Genomic DNA, 23,804 nt, shown 5'->3' with positions numbered 1-23,804 from the left:
ATTGAACTTTTAATATGTAAAGACTGTGGGACTTTACATCTTGGGGATGAATAAGAAAGTAAGGGTTGCCGGGCAGTGGTGGCGCACGCTGATAATTCCAGCACTTGGGAGGCAGAGGCAGGCGGATTTCTAAGTTTGAGGCCTGGTCTACAGAGTGAGCTCCAGGACAGCCAGGGCTACACAGAGAAACCCTGTCTTGAAAAACAAAAAAAAAACCAAAAAAACAAAAACAAAACAAAACAAAAAAAAACAAAGAAAAAGAAAGAAAGAAAGAAAAGTAAGGGTTGAGGCTTAATAGTGATGTGTTTTGTGTGTCAAGTTGACAAGGGGTCAATTGTACTGGCCGGTTTTGTGTGTCAACTTGACACAAGTGAGAGTTATCACAGAGAAAGGAGCCTCCCTTGAGGAAATGCCTCCTTGAAATCCATCTGTAAGGCATTTTCTCAATTAGTGATCAAAGGGTAGGGCCCCTTGTGGGTGGTGCCATCTCTGGGCTGGAAGTCTTGGGTTCTATAAGAGAGCAGGCTGAGCAAGCCAGGAAGGAACATCCCTCCATGACCTCTGCATCAGCTCTTGCTTCCTGACCTGCTTGAGTTCCAGTCCAGACTTCCTTTGGTGATCAACAGCAATGTGGAATTAAGCCAAATAAACCCTTTCCTCCCCAACTTGCTTCTTGGTCATGATGTTTGTGCAAGAATAGAAACCCTGACTAAGACACTTGTATCACCAGCACTGGCTTTCCTTTTTGTCACAGTTTAGTGACAAAACTTCAGTGTCACACTTCAGAACATGCTGTTAACAAGTGATAGCAACAGACTCACTGACTGATGGCTCCTGCTTTTATCAATTTAATGCCTTCTTCACAGTTTCCTCAACAACAAAACACATGTCTCAACACATATTTAAAAACAATAAAAATGTCAGGCAATGCTGGCACATGCCTTTAATCCCAGCACTTGGGAGACAGAGGCAGGCAGATTTCTGAGTTCAAGGCTAGCCTGGTCTACAGAGTGAGTTCCAGGACAGCCTGGGCAATACAGAGAAACCCTGTCTTGAAAAACCAAGAAAAAAACAAAACCAAAAAACCAATAAAAATGCTTCATTAAAAAAGGGGCTGGAGAGAGAGCTCAGAGGTTAAGAATTCTATTCCCGACACTCATGTTGGGTGGTTCACAACTACCTGGAATTCCAGCTCCAAGGAGATCTGACATTCTCCACTGAACTGCATTTATGTGCACATAATTATACACATACATACATATACATAAAATTAAAAAATAATAAAGATAAATGAAAATGCAGGACTAAGTAACATGGGATTACTAGAGTAGCTCTAGAAAAGTCAAAACTATGTTAAGTTCCAAATACCAGATGAATTAGGGTAACACAGACCCTGTCTCAAAGAAATAAAAACAAAGGACTTTATCAATATGTTCTGCTACACCCTTTAGAACAGCATTGATGTAAGCCCAAACCAGCAAGCATGCTTCTTTGCTTCTAAGGACACTCTTGTTGACCAGTCCCAATGCCTCAGGCTAGACCAGTGCTTTATGATATAATTAAGATATTATGATTTATGATACAATTAAAAAATTAAGTGTACCCCATTTGGATGTTATCATAATAATACTTTCAAAACGTGACCCATTAACCATTGTGACAAAGGTAGGAAGCGGCATAATGACCCATCACCTGATCAGTTCAAGACCCAAGTGTGAGTAAAACAAAACAGAAGGTCAGAGAATCAATTGAATTCCTTCAGATTGTTGATGTGAATGTGACATTTTAAGCTATTTTATATTTAACTTATGTAATTATAAACATATATTTAGATAAATAACTTTCTTTATGTATTTTTATAGAAATGCCCACCTTTCAGAAGCAAACTCAACACAAGCTGATGGCAAATTAATCTTTCTACTTGCTTTTTCTGAAGAGCTTAAAGGGGAATGGTTCATAGAAGACATTCCTTTACTTCGACTCTTAACTGACTTTTGGGTCACATTCAAATTCACAGCCTCTGAATCTGTAACCTGTTAAATGGATGAGGGAAAAGCAGGTGAGTGGAAGGTAAAATTTCACATGGAAGAGTCTTGAATATATCTGTTAAATACTAAATGGTATGTAATTCAATGGCTGATGACCATAAAGGTGATTTCTCTGCCAAAATGAATCAAGGAATTAACAATGACATTACAAACCTAGACTTTGAAAACAGGGCAAACAAATACTGAGATACTTATACAACATCTTATTTCTAGTAGTCTAAGTTTAAAAAATAAAATAAAAAGAGTGATTTTTTTTAACTTCCAATTGTCGTATTTAAGCCTTGAAGTTCAAGTTGACTCCATGCCTCAGCTGAGAATGAACATGGTCCTTTCTAAGGGGTGGTATGAACACTAAGGTAGACACATTTAGGCAGAACCCTGAAGTGCTATTATACTAAGTAAACTGATGTTATATATGAATATGCTCAAGCAGCACAGGGAGGTGAAGCAGGTCACTGATGTCCTTTCACTTCCAGGACAAGGTAACATGGATCCATTTTCTTCCTCTTCTCTACTCTAACTACAACTTTACAGCCTTGTAAATAATTCAATGGGTAAGCATAAAGCAGCTGGAAAGTTTAATGAAAAAGGAAAACTAGATACAGACCTCATGACCATAGTGAGTACTCTCTACACATCCATACTAGATTATAAGGATGGCATACATCTATCCATCCCTTGTTTCTAATACATAGTGGTGGTGCTGACCCAACCCCAATACCAGAAAAGTCAAATATTCCATTTCATAAACCATAGTGGTAGCCTGGTCAACACTTGGCGCAGAGGAAATGTAACTGGCTTCAGCAACAATAGCAAGCATAGTCCAATGGAGCAACCCCCAGAACTCCACCCAAGATAAGCAGCCAACCAAATCTACATCAACGACAATATTGCCATCTTCCCACACGTAGTAAGCCAGTAGCAGGATGTAGACTACTGAAGCAGCAACAGCACTGAGCACCACACCAGAGAGCCAGCAGGCCAATCCCCTCTGTGATGGTGAACACAGGCTAACCGCAGTGATGACTGAGGCAGCACTTGCATGATGACCACAGGTGACCGGGTGGAGCCCAAAGGATGAAGCAAAGCAGAAGAGCACACAAAGGCCATTAAAGAAGTTGTTATTCAAACTACAGCTCAGAGGCAGCCAGGATGACATACTAACATAAATAGAGTGACTATAAAGGGAAAAAGTGGCAAATACCATGACTTTTGGTTCCTCCATGGACTACCAAAAGGTACTGGCTGTACATATCCTTGTACCCCAGAGCTGTTTTTCTGTTCACAAACCTAATTTTAAAGTTGTGCTCTGGATGTGCTGAGAATTTCCCCGATCATCAAGTCCTGGCTCCTTTTCATCACACAGTCCCTCCAGTACCACTTCTGTATTTTTTTCACATTTAAGTTTAAAAAACAAGAAGCCAACATTCTATCCAAGCTTTCTGTCCTCATCTGGAAGTATATTCACATCTTATGATCCAACAAGCCAAGCAGACTACGTATTTATACGAACCTTACAGACTGTATTACTGGGTAATGTGTTTGGTTCCAAACAATTTCTTTGAGACGATAATACTTTGATACGTCTTTGAAGTCTTCTTATTTTTACCTAGAAGAAAGAAAACTAAGTGAATAACAAGCCAGGGTACCAAATACTACAAAAGAATGACAACAATTACTTGACCAAGTAGTCTTTGAAATGCAGGCATCTACACAAATAAATGAAAAGGTCTTCTTTTACTTCATTACTTTTCATGATTCTAGACTCTGATGACCCCCTAGCAGGGAATGACTTCTATTCTTCCATCCTCTTAGCTAGTATCTTTACTCTTTAAATGCATTTATTTATTTATGTATTTACTTATTATTAGTAGGTATGGTCTTATGTATTTCAGGGTGGCCTTGATAGGGTGGCCCCTTTGTAACCAAAGATGTCTTTGAATTCCTAGTTTTCCTGCCTCTATCTCTGGGTAGTGGAGTTGTACATCAGCATACCCTGTTTATGTTTGTTGGGGATCAAACTCAGGACTTACTATTAGCTATGCTAGCACTACAACTTAGCTATATCACCAGCCCCAATGATAAATTCTTATACCGTCATCATCATTTGCTATCCTTGGAGGAATAGTTCCAGGTCCTATAAATACAAAAATCTGCATATGTTAAAACCATACACACATCCTCTTGTGCACTTAAAATTACCCTTACTTACAGTGGCTAATACAACAGGAATGTTACTACAGAGTTGTTACACTGTACTGTTCAGGGAATAATGACCAGACAAAAAGAGGGTATATATTCAATACAAACCCTTTTCTCCTGAATATTTTCAGTCTGTCTATATTGGTGCATGCCTTTAATTTCTGCATTAAGGAGGCAGTGACAGGCAAGTCTCTGAGAATTAGAGGCCAGCCTAATCTACATAGTGAATTCCAGGATGGTGAGGTAGTTGGGGTTATGTAATGAGAATCCATCACATTAAAAGGATGCAGTCTGCAAGTTAGTAAGTATAGACACAGAACCCAAAATGTAGAAAACTGGTAAGTGACAATTGGCTACATAAAATAGTTAAGAATGGAAGGGACTTGTTCTGATGGCACATGGTTGCAATTCCAAGATTAAGGGAACTAAAGCAGAATGATATAGAGTTCAAAGTTATCCTAGACTACATATAGGCAGATCCAACCTCAAAAAACAAAGCAGGAAACTTAATTTGTCTGCAATAAAATTGATGTTGGTCAAAAATGTCAGATCAAAAATCCTAGAAATCTTTAAAAAAAAAAAAGGCAGAGAGTTTGAAAGATCATAAAATAAATTATGTAAGTTCTAATAAGGCACATATCAGAATGGAAAAGAAAATGCTTACATACCGCAGATAATCCTCAATGAATACAGAATGCCTATTAGAACTAAGACTATTTCTCAAATCTTAAACTAGTTGGTCTTCTTTTATTGAAGTGGTTCTCAATCTGTGGGTTACGGCACTATAACAGTAACTTCATGGTTGGGAGTCACTACAATATGATGGACTGTACTGAAGGGCTGCAGCATGAGGAAAGTTGAGAACTACTATCTCATTACCTTCCTTTCCCCACATACAGCATATATCTACATTCTACACATATTAAAAGGAAGAAAATGAAATTAGAAACTTACAAAAAGTTCACCAGCGATTGCTTCATGCTTACTCCTGCACTGGGTCTTCCCAATTCGTTCATTCAATTCATTCAGTTTTTTGTCAAATAAATTACAGTTTACCATGCAGATCTCCTGTCGAATCCAATGTTTAACCTAGAATTTAAATAAAAGCCAAAATACACAATTCTCAAATTTTAAAACAACTTCACTTACTCCTTTTTATTTTTATGTTTTGTGTACATATATGCATATGCTACACTGCAGAGGCGAGAAGAGGGCATCAGATTCCCCTGGAACAGGAGCTAACAGATAATCATGAGGTAGCATGTGGGTGCTGGAACTTGAGGGTCCTCTAGAAGAAAAGTCAGTGTTCTTAACTACTGAGCCATCTCTCCAGGTCACTCCTACTTTTTTGAGATAAAACTTTTTCACTATGTAGACCCAGTTAGTCTGTAGTAGGCAGACTAGCCTCAACCGCAGAAAGACCCATCTGCCTTTGCCTCACAGGTGCTAGACCATAGGTGTGTCCCATATCCAGCTGATTTTCTATTGCTTAAAAGTTGCTTTACTCTTTCCTGATGTTTTATAATGAAAAATTACTATACATTACTATACCAGTAAGTTTTATAAAAATTGTTATTAAATTTTGCACAGCACATCTAATATTTAGCACATAAACATGTTAAAAATTAAATTCATCTTCAAAATGCTGACTTCAATTCATATAGTTCCAGTTGACTACTATTTCCAATAATATACATTAATCACACAAATAACAATCAGACTCACCAAAACAGAACCAGAATATAGCTATTCCACTAGAATTGAAGATTATACCTACCCACCTACTCCTGGCCTTTTTTTGTTTGTTTTTGTTTTGTTTTATTTCTGTGAAACAGGGTTTCTCTGTATAGGCCTGCCTGGCTGTCCTGGAAGTCACTCTAGAGACATGTCTGGCCTCAAACTCAGAAAGCTGCCTACCTCTGCCTCTCTCAAGTGCTGAGGATTAAAGGAATGTATTACTATGCCTAGCCTCTGAAGTTATACTTCATTTCATAGTTGATCAGACAGATAGGCCACATAGAAACACATAATTGGGCATAAACGAAGACAAGAATCAGATTCAACAGTGTTAAAAAGCAGTTTGCCTAAGTTAGTTTGGAAGAGGAGGTACGTAACTTCAATATATCAAGACTCCAAAATGGACTACAAGGTTGTCTGAGTCTATGAAATAGTAAACAATTGTAAGACAATCAATAAACAGCTATTGCTGCTGATCAAAAAACCCCATGACCAATACAGAATGTTGGACTGTAAGTAAAGCTCAAGGTTTGACTTATACATTTGGCAGCCTATTAAATAAAAACTCCACCTCTTTCTATGAGACATTTACAGACATGTAATTTAGTATATTACTTGGACTAGAATCATTCCAAAAAATAGAAATATATTGGTAATGTAAATCATTTATCTCTTATTGGTTTTGTCTGAATTATGTCCTAGCTAGTATTATGTCAACTTGATATAGCTAACTAGAATCATCTGAGGAGGGAAACACAATTGAGAAAATGTCTCCACAAGATTGGGCTGTAGAAGCCATTATGGGATTTTCTTAATTAGTGATTGACTGGTGAGGGCCTAGTCCACTGTGGGTGGTGCCATTCCTGCGCTGGTAGTTTTAGGTTCTAAAAGAAAGCAGGCTGAGCAAGCCATAGGAAGCAAACCAGTAAACAGCCTTCTCCCATGGCCTCTGCATCAGCTCCTGGTCCCTACTCTGACTTCTTTCCCCAGTGCCTTATTGTGATACTGAGGTAGAAGCAAAATAAATTCTTTACTGCAGGTGCTGCTTCTGGTCATGGTGTTTCATCACAACAACAACCCTAAGACATCCCATGGGGAGTGAGTGGGTGGGTGCTGAGGTGTACACGCTATGAGCTACCAGACATGGGTGCTGGGAACTGACCTCAGGTCCTCTGCAAAAGTAGCAAGTGCTCTTAACTGCTGCTATCTCTCTAGCCTTTTCAACATTTTTTACTAATCATAAGTTCCTAAGGCGAATATTTTAAGCCAAACATTACCTGTTCTAGCAGTGCTGTATGCCTTTCCAGAGCCTCACAAGCATTTTCATTAATTTGCTCTGAAGTTTTCATGACCTTAACATTTTCTTTGTTTTCTGAAAACATCTTCGGATTATGGCCTTGAAGAGAGAAAAAGTTTATAGATAAAAATATTCCTTCCTAAGAAGGAAATAAATAATTTAGGGAGTATAATCAAGTGAAAAACTAAAATGTGACAACAGCAGTATTTAAATTGTTTTTTAAATTCATACTTAAGCTGGGCACTGTGGTGCATGACTTTAATCCCAGCACTCAAGAGGTAGAGGCAGGTAGATCTCTGTGGGTTTAGGGTCAGACATAGTGAGAATCTACCTTAAAAAAAAAAGTAACTGCATAAAAGTTTTTCCATAAAAATGTTCTTTAACAAAGAAATCTTTGTTAGGATTCTGGTCTCAGATATAAACCCTTTCAGTCTTGTTTTACAGGATATCTACTGGACAAGGTGGCACACAGTTCGAATTACAACATTTGGGAGATAGTAAGAGGATCAAGAATCAAGGCCAGACTGAGCAGTATAATGAGGCCTTGTCTCACCAAAACAAAACACATGAAAAAAAAAAACCTGCCAAATATATAACCAAAATATAAAAACAAAACAAACTAAAATCTCAAAACAAAACCCTAAATGAGTTGTATAATTTAAACCTTTCTAGATATAGGCATTTAAGGAATCCGTTACTTTAGTGTGTGCATGTGTACATAGTACATAATAGATGTTTGTGAACACGCCATCACATTAAGTGTGGAGGTCGGAGACATCTTTGTGAAGTCAGTTCTTTCCTTCCACCTTTATGTGAGTTCCTGGTATTAAACTTAGGTCACCAGGCTTTGAATGTGTACCTTTATCTGCTGGCCCTAATCAGCATTTTAGTCAACCAACATAAATATCCTATTTCTAATAAAATTTATTTTGTTATTTTATAACTCCAGAACTTCCTTTTTTAATTACTTGGTTTCTCTTCTGGTAGCTCTTTGTAGTTGAGCATATGCAGAGACACATGAATTAACTGCATCTATCATCTCTTATTTGGTATATGATCTATAAATTAATCCTATGGAAAGAAATAGATTCATGAACAATTTAATGTGCCTGTTCTCCAGGGGGACATATATTGTTTGCTGAAAGAGGGGAGTCATTTAATTTAGTAGTGTATCCACTAGTAATATACCCACGTTCCTGTAGGCACACTAATTAAACTCATTGGATCCCAGCAAACACCCATGAAGGTAGAAGAGAGATGATTTACTTTCAACCCTCTTCCTCTTATGCTGTGTCAGAAATCAAAGTCAGCATTTTAGTCAACCAACATAAATATCCTATTTCTAATAAAATTTCACTTCTTTTTCTTTGGTTATAACCTGCCCACACAATAGGAAGGTTTGTTGTTGTTTCATGTAGACCAGTCTGGCCTCAAATTTGCTATGTAGCTGAGGATGACCTTAAACTTCTGATCCTTCTGTCTCTACCTCTTTAGTGCTCAGGATTACAGGCATGTACCACAATGTCCAATTTATGTGGTGCTGGGGACTGAACCCAGAGTTTCATATACAATAAGCAAGCACTCTGTCAACTGAGGTACACACAACCCCAGGCTCTGAAAACAGCTCTTTCCAACAGTATTTGGTCCTGCCTGTTGCCCACTCTATCAATGGGAATAAAGACAATAATTACAGTGACTAGCCATAAATTTCTGCTTTAACAACATACCTTTCCATCTCAGAATCAACAAAAGTTCACAAGCAAAAGTTTGAAAACACAGCCATCATTTACTTTTTGTCCTATCTATATATACCCTTTTTTTTGTATGTTTGAGACTTTAAAATCCTCCTAAGGAAAGTGACTCTTTGAATTTCTCCAAAGGACACAGAGGCATACACTTACTGTTATTCCTATCAAGGCCAAGTAAGAATTACCACATTGAGTATGCATGTGTTCACAATTTAAAACGCCACAGTAACAGATCCCACTACATTCTTCAGTTTTCAAAATGGCACCAGCACAGAGCAGACTGAATTCATCAAGTTAGGTGCTTTCTCAAGAGTCTGAACTTAAAACATAGCTTTTACTTTTATCATGAGACTCTGAAGTAGCATTTGCTTCTAAATTGGAAACTATTTTGTTGATTCTCTTGTTATCCAAAGTATTCTGAATACTCAATTTAGCAGATGGCCACCAACTTTCTAGTATAAAGTTATAATTCTCTTCATGTCCAGATAAAGATCTGGACACATTCAACTCCTGTTTCAAGTGAGTTTCAGAGATGTTCTGCAACTCTGCTGCCTCTTGTGTAGAGTATTTGCTGGAGGAGCCAACAGCTGTCCTTGGCTTTGTGTAAGGACACACAACCTGTGTAAATCAGTGTTTCCTGATGTTTCTGAAACAACTTCTAGTTAATTAAATTCTGGGAAAATGTTATACTTTTCTGTGAAAATATTGAATTTTCAAAGAGTTTCAATGAGGAATCAACATGTTCAGAAGGAGTATACTTGCTAGCTATAAACCCAGGATTTAAACTCTAATTACCATTTGGAATATTAGTTCCAACTGTTGTTTGTGGAGCTTCAACATTCATTGACATGCTCAGGATCTCCAACTGCTTCCGGCAACTTGTAGGCATTGTTTTCTTGGCCTTTAAAACCTTCTGTCTTTTTCTGTCTGGACTTTCCATATTTCATATTCTAGAATTTAAGATATATATAATATGATACTTTGCCTCAAAAAAATCCAAGATTTAAGTACATTTCCCAGTGAAATAGTTATTGTAATATTAAAATAATACCGAGACTATCTCTCCATATTTATTTCTATTTGGAAGTTATATTCTTGACAGAAATAGTTCTAAGATTTTAAACTAGCCATACTATAATGAAGACAGTGGTACCAATAGAACAGGATCAAAACCAGAATAAACCTCACATACAACCATTTGACTTGTTTCAAAAGTGTTATCTGGACAAAAGAGAAAGAGATTAATAGCAGTATTAATACAGGATTCAGTCTTCCTATATAGGTATGGAGGGGACATACTTTAATCCTTACCCCATACCTTACCTTAAAACCAATAGCAAAACAACATTAGATGGGTCACATGATAAAAGTTTTTGGAAGAAAACCAGACTACATAGTTATCTCTTTGAAATGGGCAAATCTTATTCCTGTAGAAAGCTCTAAGGTAAAAATAAATGTAACAATAAAAGTGTGTCCATTGGGGTTAGAGAGATGGCTCAGCAGTTAAGATCACTGACTGATCTTCCAGAGGTCCTGAGTTCAATTCCCAGCAACCATATGGTGGCTCACAATCATCTGTAATGGGATTTGATGTCCTCTTCTGGTGTGTCTGGAGATAGCAACAGTGTACTCACATACATAAAATAAACATTAAAAAAAGAGTGTGTCCATATATTCACTAAAAATCAAGTACATGGAGTAAGTTGATAAAGAAGAAAGCATTAAACAGTGGACCTGTTTAACTTAGCTCCCCAGTAGGTAAGAAACCTCAGGCACAAAACAGGTAGACATGTTGACACCAGATTTGTGGGACAGTGGGCCATGCCAGGAAACTTGGTAGGTTGAGCTGGTTGAGAGTCCCCAGCACCCAGGCACCCAGCTAAGACAGTAGGCAGCTCCCTCTACCTACTAGATTCCTGGCCTGTAACAAGTGCCATACTTCCCACATAGCCCAGAACAGAGTTCTCCATGCTAATGAGGTATCTAGAAACCCTGAAGGTTTAGCCAATAAGCTTCCCTTCCCAGACATTCCTTCCTGTAAAAGGTATTTAATCTCTGGTCCACTCCAGGAGGTAGTATGCACCCATTTTCCACAATGAACAATCAATAAACAGTTTGGAACAAAGGATTGTCTCTTTCATCTAAAACTGCCATGGTGAGCATGGAGAAGGCCTTGGTCTACAGAACTGAGCCATCTAAGCCTCCCACAGAAGGCCCCTCTGCACTCCTAGACAACTGCTGCTAAGCTAAGGACAATTGACAATGAGCTAAACCAGAGCCCCCAGCCCCCCAACCCCAGGTTTGTCCTCACCCAGGGCCCAAGTTCCATTCCCAGGTCCCCTAGACCTTACAGTGTCTGGATGTCCAGGAGTTTGGGAGCCTCTGGCTCAGGCTCTTCATCACAGGCCCAGGCACCCCCACCCTCCATCCCTGACTCCTCTATGTGATTTTCCAGAGGCAATGAGATTCCCATGAATCAGGGAACCCCAGTTTCAGCCTCCTACATCTTAGGCTGCGTTTTCTCACCCCCGAGTGGTGTATCAGTTGATTCCCTAAAGCCTAGCACCCTACTGCTGTGGCACAGGGTAAACAGAGCCTAGTGTGTCTCTACATTTTCTTTTTTTTTTTTTTTTTAAAGATTTATTTATTTATTATATGTAAGTACGTTGTAGCTGTCTTCAGACACTCCAGAAGAGGGCATTAGATCTCGTTACGGATGGTTGGGAACCACCATGTGGTTGCTGGGATTTGAACTCAGGACCTTCGGAAGAACAGTCGGGCTCTTAACCACTGAGCCATCTCTCCAGCCCGTGTCTCGACATTTTCAACTGCCCAGTGGTGTTGCCACCCTAGTGGCAGGGTGAAATGAGGAATCACACAGACTGATAGACATCTTAGCTACAGGAGAAACTAACAGGCTAGACTGGTTGAGAGAATTTTGGGATCCTCCTATCTCCTTTCTCTAGTACTGGGGTTATAAACATGAACCCCCAGCAAAAACACCAATGTGGTTTGAATAAGAATGGCCCCCATAGGCTCATGTTTGAATACTTGGTCCCCAGCTAAGGGAAAGTTTTGCATAGATTGAGTAGCCTTATTGGAGGAGGATTATCACTGGAGATGGGTTGAACTTTCAAAAGTCCAAGACATTCCAAATTAGTTCTCTCTGCCTTTTCCAGTGCAATGGCTGCTTGCATGCTTCCACACTCCACAGTGATCATTGACTCAAGCCTCTGTAACAATAAGCTCCAAATAAACACTTTTACAAATTGCCCTGCTTATGGTATCTTATCATAGCAATAGAAATCTAAGAAAAATTGTTACCAGGAGTGGGGTATTGATGATACAGGCCTGATCATGCTGCTCTTTGGAGGACTTTGGACTAAGAATTCAAGTAAATGCTGTAAATGGGGCTTAATAGACTATACTAGTAGGGACTTGGAAGAAAGTAATGCTAAGAGCAATGTGGACTACTGGAGGTTCATATGTTGAGGTTTCTGAGGGGAACAATATTAGCCACTGGGCCAGAGACTATGCTTAGACTTTGGTAAAGAATGAAGCTGCGCTGGGCGGTGGTAGCGCACACCTTTAACCCCAGCGCTTGGGAGGCAGAGGCAGGTGGATTTCTGAGTTCGAGGCCAGCCTGGTATACAGAGTGAGTTCCAGGACAGCCAGGGCTACACTGAGAAACCCTGTCTCGAAAAAACAAAACAAAACAAAACAAACAAAAACAAAACAAAACAAAACAAAAAGAATGAAGCTGCTTTTTGTCCATGTCCTAAGAATCTTCCTGAGGCCAAATTATAAAGCTCTGTACTAGCTTCCTTGGCAGAGGAAATTTCAAGATAGCCTAATAATAACTATTGAGTGGTTATTCATCATCACTTTTAGGCAGGTTTACAATGAAAAGGTACATCCAGGCAAGAAGAAATTTAAAAATGTACTGTTTGAATAAAGAAGGAAATACAAAATGTACCATGTGAATCAAAAAGAGTGCCAGAGAATTCAATTTTGGAGCTAAGAGTTATGTTGAAAGAGATTTAGACCTGTTGTGAAATAGAATAAAGGGAGTGTGCCTCCTTCAGGGCAAGACCCTACACTGCTAATCCTGCAACTTGTTTGTTTTTGTTTTTGTATTTTCGAGACAGGGTTTCTCTGTGTATCCCTGGCTGTCCTGGAACTCACTCTGTAGACCAGGAACTCAGAAATCCGCCTGCCTCTGCCTCCCAAGTGCTGGGATTAAAGGCATGCACTACCACTGCAGGCGTGCTGTCCTGCAGCTTGTAAAAGGAAAAGTCCTGAGGGGTTTTTTGCTCCTAAAAAGAAACAACAAACACAAAGATTATGTACAGTAATGGAGTAATGATTCATCTCAAGCAGGCAGTTGAACTTGGTTTGCAGTTTTGGCCATATGGTTCTGTATTTAGAATCATGAAGGAAACAGGAGACAAGCAGAGTGTGAGGTTGGGAATCTTCCTTTGCTGCTAAAGAGAATCACTGAGGCCAGACATTTGGCAAAGGAGTCCCTACATGGAGGCCTTAAGGGGCCATTTTGTGAAGCTATGAAAGGAAACCATGAATTGTACTGGAGACTATAGGATATTAAGGTGTCACAGCCATGAGCTATCTGCCAAGGAAAGCTTCACAAAAGGAGTAGGACCTGCCCAAGAAAGAGAAGTGTGTGTGTAACTGAGACACCTTGCAAATAAATAAATATCACATACCAAACTGACCCAAAGTTTACACAACTTAATGACCTCATATACAATCAGTCCCCTTTAAAAGAAGAAAAAGATATAGTAAAAATTTTCAGTGAAATAATTTGACTTGGGGCTTTCCTAACTCAATCTTATCTATTGTTAGAGCCCAATGCAAGTTTTCTTTTTTCAGTCAATTTTAGTAATTCGTGTCTCTTTGGGAATTTTTCTATTTCATGTAACAGCATATCACACAATTGTAGTTATTTCTTTGGAATACTTTTTTTTAAAAATTTTACTTTTGTGTTTTGCCTAAATAAATGTATGTCTGCATACCATTTGTGTGTCTGATATCCCTTCATTCTTGCCTTACTTAGTAATGAGTCTGAATTAGTTACTTTTTTGTTGCTGTAGTCAAGATCTAACAAGAAACTATTTAAAAGAAGGCAGGGCTATTTTGACTTACAGTTTTGAGGGATGCAGCAGATTGTGATGAAGAGGGCATGGAAGTAGGAGGGTAAAATAGCTGGTCACACTGGCCCACATTTAGAAAACATAGAGCAGACAGAAGTTGAGTTGAGCTATAAACCTCAAGGTTCATTCTCCGAGACTCTGGTTAATCCTACAAGACTATCTGCTAAAAGATTTGCAACCCTACAAAACAGAGCCAGTGGGTGGGGACCAAGTATTTAAATAGATGAGCTTATAAGTCAAATGGTTCTCTATCTGTGGGTGGAGACAGGGGTTCCCTAAACCACAGATTCATACGATGCAAAACAGTAGGAAAATTACAGTTATGAAGTAATAAGGAAAATAATTTTTTGGCTGGGGGAGGTCACTACAATATGAGGAACTGTATTAAAGGGTCACAGCATTGTGACAGTTGAGAATCACTCCTATAAGGGACATTTCACACTTTAAACAACATTCATTCCCTGGCCCATAGATATATGGTCATTTCATAATGTAGAATATAGTTAAAAATTCCATAGTCTGCACCAGGTGGTGGTAGCACATGCCTTTAATCCCAGCAATTGGGAGGCAGAGGCAGGTGGATTTCTGAGTTCGAGGCCAGCCTGGTCTACAGAGTGAGTTCCAGGACAGCCAAGGCTACACAGAGAAACCCTGTCTCAAAAATACCTTAAAAAAAAAAAAACCTAAAAAAACCAAAAACAACAACAAAAAAAAATATTCCATAGTCTTTAACAGTCCAAACACTGTTCAAAAGTCCCAATTTCTTCTGAGATTAAAGCCAACGATCTTTTGTTTGTTTGAGCCAGAGTCTTACTATTCGGCCCTGACCAGGATGGAACTCACTACATTGACTAGTCTGGCCTTGAGATCTACTTGCCTCTGCTATACCACCATGCCCAGCTCAAGGCAGTCTCTTAATTGTGAGTTACTGTAAAACAAAACAATAAAACCAAACAAGTTACTTTCAGTAACCTTGCCACAAGACTCCATGACCCCTGCACTCTTACATCTTCCATACCTGCAAAACCAGTGTCATGTGGGCAACACAGTCACATTCTGCTGCCACTATGAAATGTAGCCTTGCCCTTTTGTACCAAATCTGTAGTGGCCTCAGTGTTCTTTGTTGTCACATTCTGAAGAAATATTTTCCTAGTAGGTTATTTTCAAGCATGGACCCTCTTCAACAGTATTCAAGTTAAACTCTCTCCTTTTAAAGGCAATTGGTAAGCCAGGTGGAGGTGGCAGTGTATGACTTTAATCCCAGCACTCAGGAGGCAGAGGCAGATGGATCTCTGTGAGTCCATTCAAGGTTAGCCTGGTCTTCAAAGAGAGTTCCAAGACAGTCAGGATGACACAGTGAAACCCTGCCTCAAAACAAAACAATACACATACATACACACACACAAATTGCATTTGTAGACCCATTGCACTGCTTACAGGATATGTACAGTGTGTTCCAGGTTTCCAGCTATGTGAGCTGCCACCTATGTTGGAGTGGACTTTGGTGATTCAGCCATCTTTGAGACCTTTCTACTACTATAAGTAATCCGGAACCCATATTCCTTTAAGTAACCCCAATAAAACTCACTGGTTCCCAATAAAACAAATTGGACTTTGGTGGTATTCATAATTTGGCCTGTCATGGGTTCCCTATCTGGGTTGAGTAGATCTGAGTGTTTGTCTCCCCAGAAAAGGTTTTTGTCATATATTATGTGGTATATGTACATATATGGCCCAATGAGATTAATTTTCTTAACTGTGCTATTCATGAACTTCTAGCTATGAATAAAGTGAAATGTGTACCTATTTTAATTTTATATTAAATATTTAAATTGTAAATTTAAATACTAAATATGGAAACTATGTGTGTATATCTGAGTATATATATGTACACTGTGAGGCCAGAAAGCTGTGTGACCTGGGGAGCCAGTTGGGAGCAAGAGTGAGGTCAAAGCATGTCCAAACCTTGAAAATCTCAACCTGAGACTGGCAGGAGTAGGACTGTTTCCTCCTTGTTCTGGGCCTGCATGTCCACGCACATGTAAGCCTTACAACCCCCACCTCTGCCACCCTTGAGGTAGTCATATAGCCTAATGACCAAATTACAGGTTAAACTTCTTCTATTCCTATAAGGACAGAATTCCTCTTCATGCAAATGAAGCATTCCCAATACCTCAGTCCCAGCCAATGATGTACACTCACCCTCAAGACCCCTACCCACCCCCCAAGGTTTATACAGATCTTGTGCAAACCCAATAAAAAGAGCTATTTCACTGAAAACTGTCTCTGGAGAAGGCCATATCTCCCCTACTTGGGACAGAGATCCTGCTAACCTACACTCTTGGCTAAGCTTCATTCCTTCCAGTACAGCCCAGTGTAAAAACAGTGCCTGGATACCCTGAGGGCAGAAGCAGACCCAGTGTATAGTGCCTGTAAAGATCAGAAGAGACCAGATTATGAGATTCACTGAACTAGAGTTGATCCCTTGGGACAACAGGTGGTTATAAAATACCATGTAGGTACTGGGAACCAAATCCAGGTCTACAAGAGTACTCTTATCCACTGAGCCAGCTCTTCAGCACCTAAAATTGCATTTACCTAACTATTCATTTAGTGTGTATGTGTGGCAATGGCAGGAAGAAAATCGTGTGAGTGTTTGAGTGTATGTATGCATCATGCCCCAAAAGAAGTCATAGGACATGTCCGAGAAATCATAGGACAACTTGTAGTAGTTGGTTTTCTCCTGTTACAGGATATTTGATTACTGTACATAGAAAATCTAATTGTTAGCAAAATATAAAAGCTTAAATAGATATTGTATTTTTCAGATGCCTCTGAGTTTTTGCTCTGCTTGGCCTCAAACTAACAATGTCAATCTGCTCTAATCTTCTGGCTCCTCATTCTTTGGCTCATTCTGTCAGATCTTTCTCTGATTTGTCACTTTGCCTGTCACTCAATTAGACATCACTTCCAAACAGGGCTGTTTCCTTTTACACACTAAGTTTACCTTTATTATTTGGGATTAAAAGTCTGTACTAAAGAAACACAGCACAACCAGAAATAGTTTTTGTTTTGTTTTGTTCTGTTTTCAGTAAATAACACAATCTCAGGGTTCACAGCATGATCAAAAATCCTGCAATTCAGAGATCTGACATCCTCTACCTCCTAGGTGCTGTGATTAAAGATGAACGTTATTACATCTGGCCAATAAATCTATAATTTTAAGCACATCACCATTCACATCTCTTTACTTACAATTTCAGCTGTATCTCTTCATTTTTCATACATTTGGCCCTTCACAAACCTGTAGGTTTCGCATCCACATCATTGCTAATAATGAGTTTGGGGTATATATAAGACTGTACCTCCAAAGAAGAGCTGATCTTCAATCAACACTCAGGAAGGAGGCATAGCTATTTCTGAGTAGCATGGAGGAATTCATTTGTTTTGTTCCTGTATCTTCTATTTTTGAGACAAGATTTCATGTATACCCGACTATCCTAGAACTTGCAGCAGACCAGCTACAACTACCTATTAAGCCTTGGTTTTACAGGCATGAGTCACCACTTGTGGGGCATTGGGGTTTGGTTGTTTTCTTTTCTTTTTAAGACAAGGTCTCATTATGTATCCCCAGCTGGCCTGGAACTTGATATGCAGACTAGGCCTGCTAGGAACTCAACAGATTGGCTTCTATCTCCCAAGTGCTAGGATTAAAAGAGTGCCACACAACACAGGGCACACAATTAAAAAACATTTTTTTTTCTACTTTTGGATGATATGAGCAAAAAGAAATGGAATACTAAAACAGTCCTCAGCATCTTTTACCATGGCTTCATCAACCTTTTTCACAACAGCACTAAACACAGTACTGCCTGAGAAGTACATTAATGGAAATTACATGTAGAAGTGAGTGCTCTATTTACCTGGTGACTAGATTTAGAACCACAAACATCAATTACACCTGTAATTACTCACAGTCAAAACTTACTGTATCTGATCATCTTCTCTCTCTGATTTGGTGGGAGTGTTTGTGTTGTGGGGATTGAATACACAGCCTCATTTATACTAGGCATTTGTAGTTGTCTTCAGAGCCATCAGAAGAGGGCATCAGATCCCATTACAGATGGTTGTGAGCCACCATGTGGTTGCTGGGAATTGAACTCAGGACCTCTGGAAGAGTAGTCAGTGCTCTTAACCGCTGAGCCATCTTTCCAGCCCGCATTAGTTGTTAAATATATTTTTAAGATGTACTGCTTACATATTTCTGCTGAGGTAGGAGTTAATCTTAGAATAGAGCTATCTACATCTGTACTAAGTTTGGGAGACTAACTTGGCGTTGGGTTCATCTTTTCTAAGAATATTGAGGGATAAACAAAAATAAAAGGCAACAGTTACAAAACTTAACTTCTGTGCATGCAATTAATCTTTCATCTCATTGCATTTCACATCTGCTTTCGAAGTGCTGGGATTTAAATCGTGCCTGATGGAAGTCAGTTTTTGGGTTTTTTTTGTTGTTGTTTTGTTTTTTTCGAGACAGGGTTTCTCTGTATAGCCCTGGCTGTCCTGGAACTCACTCTGTAGACCAGGCTGGCCTCGAACTCAGAAATCCACCTGCCTCTGCCTCCCAAGTGCTGGGGTTAAAGGTGAACACCACCACCGCCCAAAAGTCAGTTTTTTAAGCAGAGAGACCATTGTTGTTTTCTTTGTTGAGACATTAACTTGTTTGCCAAAATTGGAAAAAGATGAGAATAAGAAATTGCTACTTTTTCCCTTGTTTTTTGGCACCATTAAAAAGAAATCAACCTCTACTTGAAAGGAGCTCAGCATCAATTCAGTATGTCCCCACTGTAGTGGGCTACTGAACTATAGTTACAACAACTAGTGAACGTATTCTTAAGAAAAATTTTAACTGGTAAAATTATCTTGGGTAAACTGGTTAGTGGTCATGTAGACCAGCCATAAATTTCTATACTATGTGTCCATGACCATAATAAGGTTATGCAAAGTGCCTGACAGCATGACTGCTGTCTGTCTGCTTCTGTAAACAATGCTAGCTTGCTCCCTGCCCTCTGCTGCTTTTAAGAGTTTCTCTTTGCCTTTATAATACTAAAACAAATAGCAGGTCAGGCCGCTCTTCTGCTCCTCTGCGGGGTGGGGGTGGGGGTGGGGGGAGTGGGGGTAGCCCAGCGGGTGTTGTATAAAAGTTCCACAGAGTTAGACTTACTCAGGCTTAATGGGGTGTGGGCAGGGTGGTACTCCATACTACTGCCTAGCCAGTCCTATTAATAAACAAATTGGTCCAAAGGTGCTACTCGCCCCCTGCTGTCTGTCCGCCTAACACAATTCAAGACAGCGAGCTGTATTTTTTTTCCAGAGTAAAACGACCCCATCCCTGTACCTGATCACCAGACACAGACATTGGGGATGCGCCGCAACCCATCGGTTCCCCTGAGATACCTGGGAGAGAGCGCAGCGAACAGCAGAAGCCCGTTCCCCAGCCCCGCCCGGTCGGGTGGCTCGGCCTCAGGCGGAGGCCGGCTGACCCTTCCGGCTACCCCGGCACTCTCCCTGCACTCCCCCCCTGCACTCCCCCGGGCCAGGGCCGTCAGAGTCCGGCCGGGCACCTGGGGAACACCTCATCCAGCCTCCCAGCGCCGAGCGCCGCCACGAAGCCAGCCCGAGGCTCCGCCATCCGCCAACCGCTTCGGTGTCGGAGCCATCGCCGGCCGGCCGGCCGCAACGTACCTGGAGCGACGTCGCTCCTCGGCCGCCCTCAGCCGCCTTCAGCCGCCCTTAGCCAGAGCAGAGACCCCAGACAAAATGACCCCCGGCTGGCCTGCGGCTAGACTAAATCTCCCTCCCTCGGCCCCCGTCGCTTGCCAGCCAATGACAGCGCAAAGGTCAGAGAGCTCAGCCAATCACAGTGGCAGTGGGCGGGGAGCAGCGCGGCTGAGGAGAAAGTAAACTGAAGGCACGCCTCAGTCGCCCGACCCGGAGCTTCAGGCCCGGCGCTCCGAGCGCCTGTGGGGCGAGCGGGCGAGGGAGACGTGGCGCGAAGATTTTGATGGTGTTTGGGTAATTATTACTAATGAAACCTTCTCTACAGAAATAAGCTCCGGAGGAAAAGGGCTGTAGATTCCAACTGTGACAATTCGTCTGCCTTGGAACCCGGGATGGAGATTGGCCAGAGAATTCCAGATACCAGAATGGACTCAAAACTGCTGCTTCAGGGAGCCTTCACAGACAATCTGTGGAGCCTTTATTTCCACAGCTCGGTTCAGGGATGGGACTGAGGAGCCATAAAGAACAATGTTTCTCATCACTATAGCCAGATGTGCTCTGGAGACAGAAAGTCTCACAGGCAAATGGGGGCTGTTTGCAAAATGTCCTTGACTGGCTAAGCGGAATTGCTGAGGTGCTGGAGGAATCTACTTGCCTGCTGTCACAGTCTTCTTCACACACAGCCCACTACAGGGCAGTATGGGAAAGTCCTTTATTTGCATGCTATAGATGGCTCACTTCAAACTCCGCAAGCAGGATGCAGGGAATGGCTGATCTGGGTGGGTTAAAAGCCAGCCTGGATGAACACCAGGCCCACCAATCTCAAAATAAATTAATAAAAATCGCATTACATTAACATGTAGCCTTGTGATGGTTTTATATGTGCTCAGCCCAGGGAGTGGCACTATTAGAAGGTGTGGCCCTATTGGACTGGGTATGAACTTCTAGCTGCCTGGAAGCCAGTATTCTGCTAGCAGCCTTCAGGTGAAGATGCAGAACTCTCAGCTCTGCCTGCACCATGCCTGCCTGGATGCTGCCATGTTCCTGCCTTGATGATGATGGACTGAACTTCTGAACCTGTACATTAGCCCCAATTAAATGTTGTCCTTTATAACTTGACTTGGTCATGGCGTCTGTTCACATCAGTAAAACCTAGCTAAGACAGAAGTTGGTACCAGGGACTGGGGTACTGCTGTGATAGGCCTGACCATGCTTTTGTTTGGAAGAATGTGGATTTGGGGACTTGGGATTTAGAAAGCAGTGGAATGCTTTAAGTTGGGCTTAATGAACTATCCTAGTAGGAATATGGTGAGATTGCTGAGATTGACTTGAACTGCACAGACCTGGCCCAAGAGGGTTCAGTGGAGAATTTCAATATGTGGCCTAGAGACTGTTTTGTGGTATTTTGGTGAATAATGTGGCTGATTTTTGCCATTGTATGAACAGTCTAGCTGAGGCTAAGCTAAAGACATTTATTATTATTTATTATTATTATTATTATTATTATTATTATTATTATTATTATTACTATTATTACACTGACAAAGGAAATATCAAAAAAGCCCAGCAGAGACTTTGTTTTCTGGTTAAGTCTCTTGAAGAACATTTTGAACAAGTGTTGCAAGCTTAGAAAAGAAAAATATAAAATATATAGTATTAAAGGGGCAAAATGAAGTACATGAAGCTGAGTCCTGTGTTCAAGGAAATTCAACTGAATTGAGGGAGTAGTGGCCATGAGGCAAATCCCACCCAGCTAAATTTAGGTCCAGGCATGGTAGTACAAGACTTTAAGCCCAGGAGGCAACAACAGGCAGATCTCTTGAGTTCAAGGCTAGCCTAGAACACAGCAGGTTCTAGGTAAAGAAAAGCTTAAATCTAGGCTTGGTGGACCACACCTTAGGAGACAGGCATGCAGCTCTCCGAGTTCAAAGTCAGTCTACAGAGCAAAGTTAGGTAGTGAAGGAGTTGGAAAACAGAAAGCTGGTGATAATGTAATAGAACAAGGGGTGGAGGGGGCATGTTTCAGCCCCAGCAAGCAGAACTTGGCAGCTTTGGCCATGTGGCTGTGGATTTAAGAGTCCAGAATAGAAGGGACTACTGGGACAATTGATGTTGGTTAGCTAAAGCTAAGAAATTAGTGGCGATTAAGAAGAGACCAGCATCACTGAGGTGAAATTTTCTGGGAAGTGTCTTCTGAGAACACAAAGAAGCTGTGTCCAGACATGGCCATGTTGTGCCTTGTGCTGCAGCTGGACTTTGTAATGTGTAAGAGTCACCCAGGTGGTGCTGTTTTGAAGACATAAAGGGGTCATGAAGAGCAGCTGAGGCTTGGCACTGTGAGAGGCCATGGAAGGCCGTTGGTGAAGGGGCAGCCTCGGATGCAGTTCATGGTGCAGGACTGAAGGAGCTATGTGAAGGATTTGAGGCTTGGCACCATAAAGAGAGACTACTAAAGTCTAATGGTGAAGCCTAGTTGCAGTGGAAGACCCCATTGTATTCAAGATACCAGTAACATGGATGGTTACCAAGAATAGCAGCAGCAATGGAGTAGAGTCAACCAGAGCCTAGAATGCTACAGAGGGCAGAGCTGGAGAAGTGACCCAAGCCCTTTGGAGGAGCCCAGAAGATCATGTGTGGATTCCAGACATTGAAACAAGAAGCTGTAACATTGGAGACTCCAAGACTTTAGAGATGCCAGAGCCATGGGCTATCTGCTGAAGAAAGCTGCTAACAGGGAGTGGAACCAGCCCAGGAGAAAGCAGTCAACAAAGATGAAAAAGGAGTTGGAGATCTGAAGCCCTCTTTTGACATCAGACATGGAGATGCAGAGTTTGGAGTTTGCCCAGCTGGTTTCCTGTCTTGCTTTGGGGATTACAGTTAAGTGATCAGATGAATCTCAGAAGAGACTTTGAACTTCGGACTTTTAACATTGTTGAAACTGCTATAGACTATGGGGACCTTGAAGTTGGACTAAATGTACTTTGCATTATGTTATGTTTAGGTGTGGTCCCATAGACTCATGGGTTTAGATAAGCCTATGGGGGCCGGCAGTGGAATGTGATAGTTTGTATATACTTGGCCCAGAGAGTGGCACTATTAGAAGATGTACCCCTGTTGGAGTAGGTGTGTCACTGTGGGTGTGGACTTTAAGACCCTCCTCCTATCTGCCTGGAAGCCAAGATTCTGTTTGCAGCCTTTAGATGAAGATGCGGAACTAGGTTTTTGAAGTAAGTGCCTTTAATCGCTGAGCTATCTCACTAATACTCTCTGGGGGAATATTGACTGATAGAATTCTGAAAATCTAAATACAAATGTAACTGTCATTTTATGACTATTGTTGGTAGAGGAATAGGAATGATGTGAACCCATCCAGCAAAATCATTTTCCAATTTTTCTCCCCACTTGTAGAAAGTTTTGTACACCGAATCACCTATATCAAGATATTCAAAGGCATTAGCTTCTTTAAGCTTAAAATACAGTTTCAACCACAGGTCTTCAATATTCTCCGAGCTCATAAAAGGGAGAGAATCTGGAGAAGTTTCAGTAGTTAAAAGTGCTGGTGAGGGGCTGGAGAGATGGCTCAGCGGGGCTCAGCGGTTAAGAGCACTGACTGCTCTTCCGAAGGTCCCGAGTTCAAATCCCAGCAAAAACATGGTGGCTCACAACCATCCGTAATGAGATCTGACGTCCTCTTCTGGGGTGTCTGAAGACAGCTACAGTGTACTTATGTATGATAAATAAATCTTAAAAAAAAAGTGCTGGTGAAAAATCAAACCAACTCCAGATTTTTAAAAGATCCATCTTTATACTTCTGCTCCCC

The 23,804-nt window shown here is 40.9% G+C and overlaps 2 protein-coding genes across 6 annotated transcripts in view; one reads left to right on the top strand and one right to left on the bottom strand.

Moving 5' to 3' along the window:
• The window catches only part of Atf7ip2 (activating transcription factor 7 interacting protein 2), a 55,510-nt gene that overhangs the window by 24,593 nt on the left and 7,113 nt on the right, over positions 1 to 23,804 (bottom strand). For 2 of the 5 annotated variants that reach the window (XM_031362322.1, XM_031362353.1), the window contains exons 3-7: positions 9,828 to 9,982; positions 7,265 to 7,383; positions 5,205 to 5,339; positions 3,562 to 3,657; positions 1,873 to 2,033 (exon numbers count right to left, since the gene is read on the bottom strand). In XM_031362322.1, coding sequence (XP_031218182.1) covers positions 1,873 to 2,033; positions 3,562 to 3,657; positions 5,205 to 5,339; positions 7,265 to 7,383; positions 9,828 to 9,972 — 656 coding nt within the window. In that variant the 5' untranslated portion in view covers positions 9,973 to 9,982. The other 3 variants (XM_031362331.1, XM_031362346.1, XM_031362342.1) reach the window with 3 other exon arrangements.
• On the top strand, positions 19,628 to 20,828 carry LOC116086223 (putative HTLV-1-related endogenous sequence). Its single transcript, XM_031364581.1, has 2 exons — positions 19,628 to 20,103; positions 20,310 to 20,828. The coding sequence occupies exons 1-2, from the start codon at positions 19,628 to 19,630 to the stop codon at positions 20,494 to 20,496; spliced, it is 663 nt and encodes a 220-aa protein (XP_031220441.1). The 3' UTR covers positions 20,497 to 20,828.

The sequence above is a fragment of the Mastomys coucha genome, unplaced genomic scaffold (assembly GCF_008632895.1).
Source record: "Mastomys coucha isolate ucsf_1 unplaced genomic scaffold, UCSF_Mcou_1 pScaffold12, whole genome shotgun sequence".
In the NCBI taxonomy this organism is placed as follows: domain Eukaryota; kingdom Metazoa; phylum Chordata; class Mammalia; order Rodentia; family Muridae; genus Mastomys; species Mastomys coucha.
Note: the sequence above shows the minus strand (reverse complement) of the source record. Positions and strands in the feature narration are given on the sequence as shown.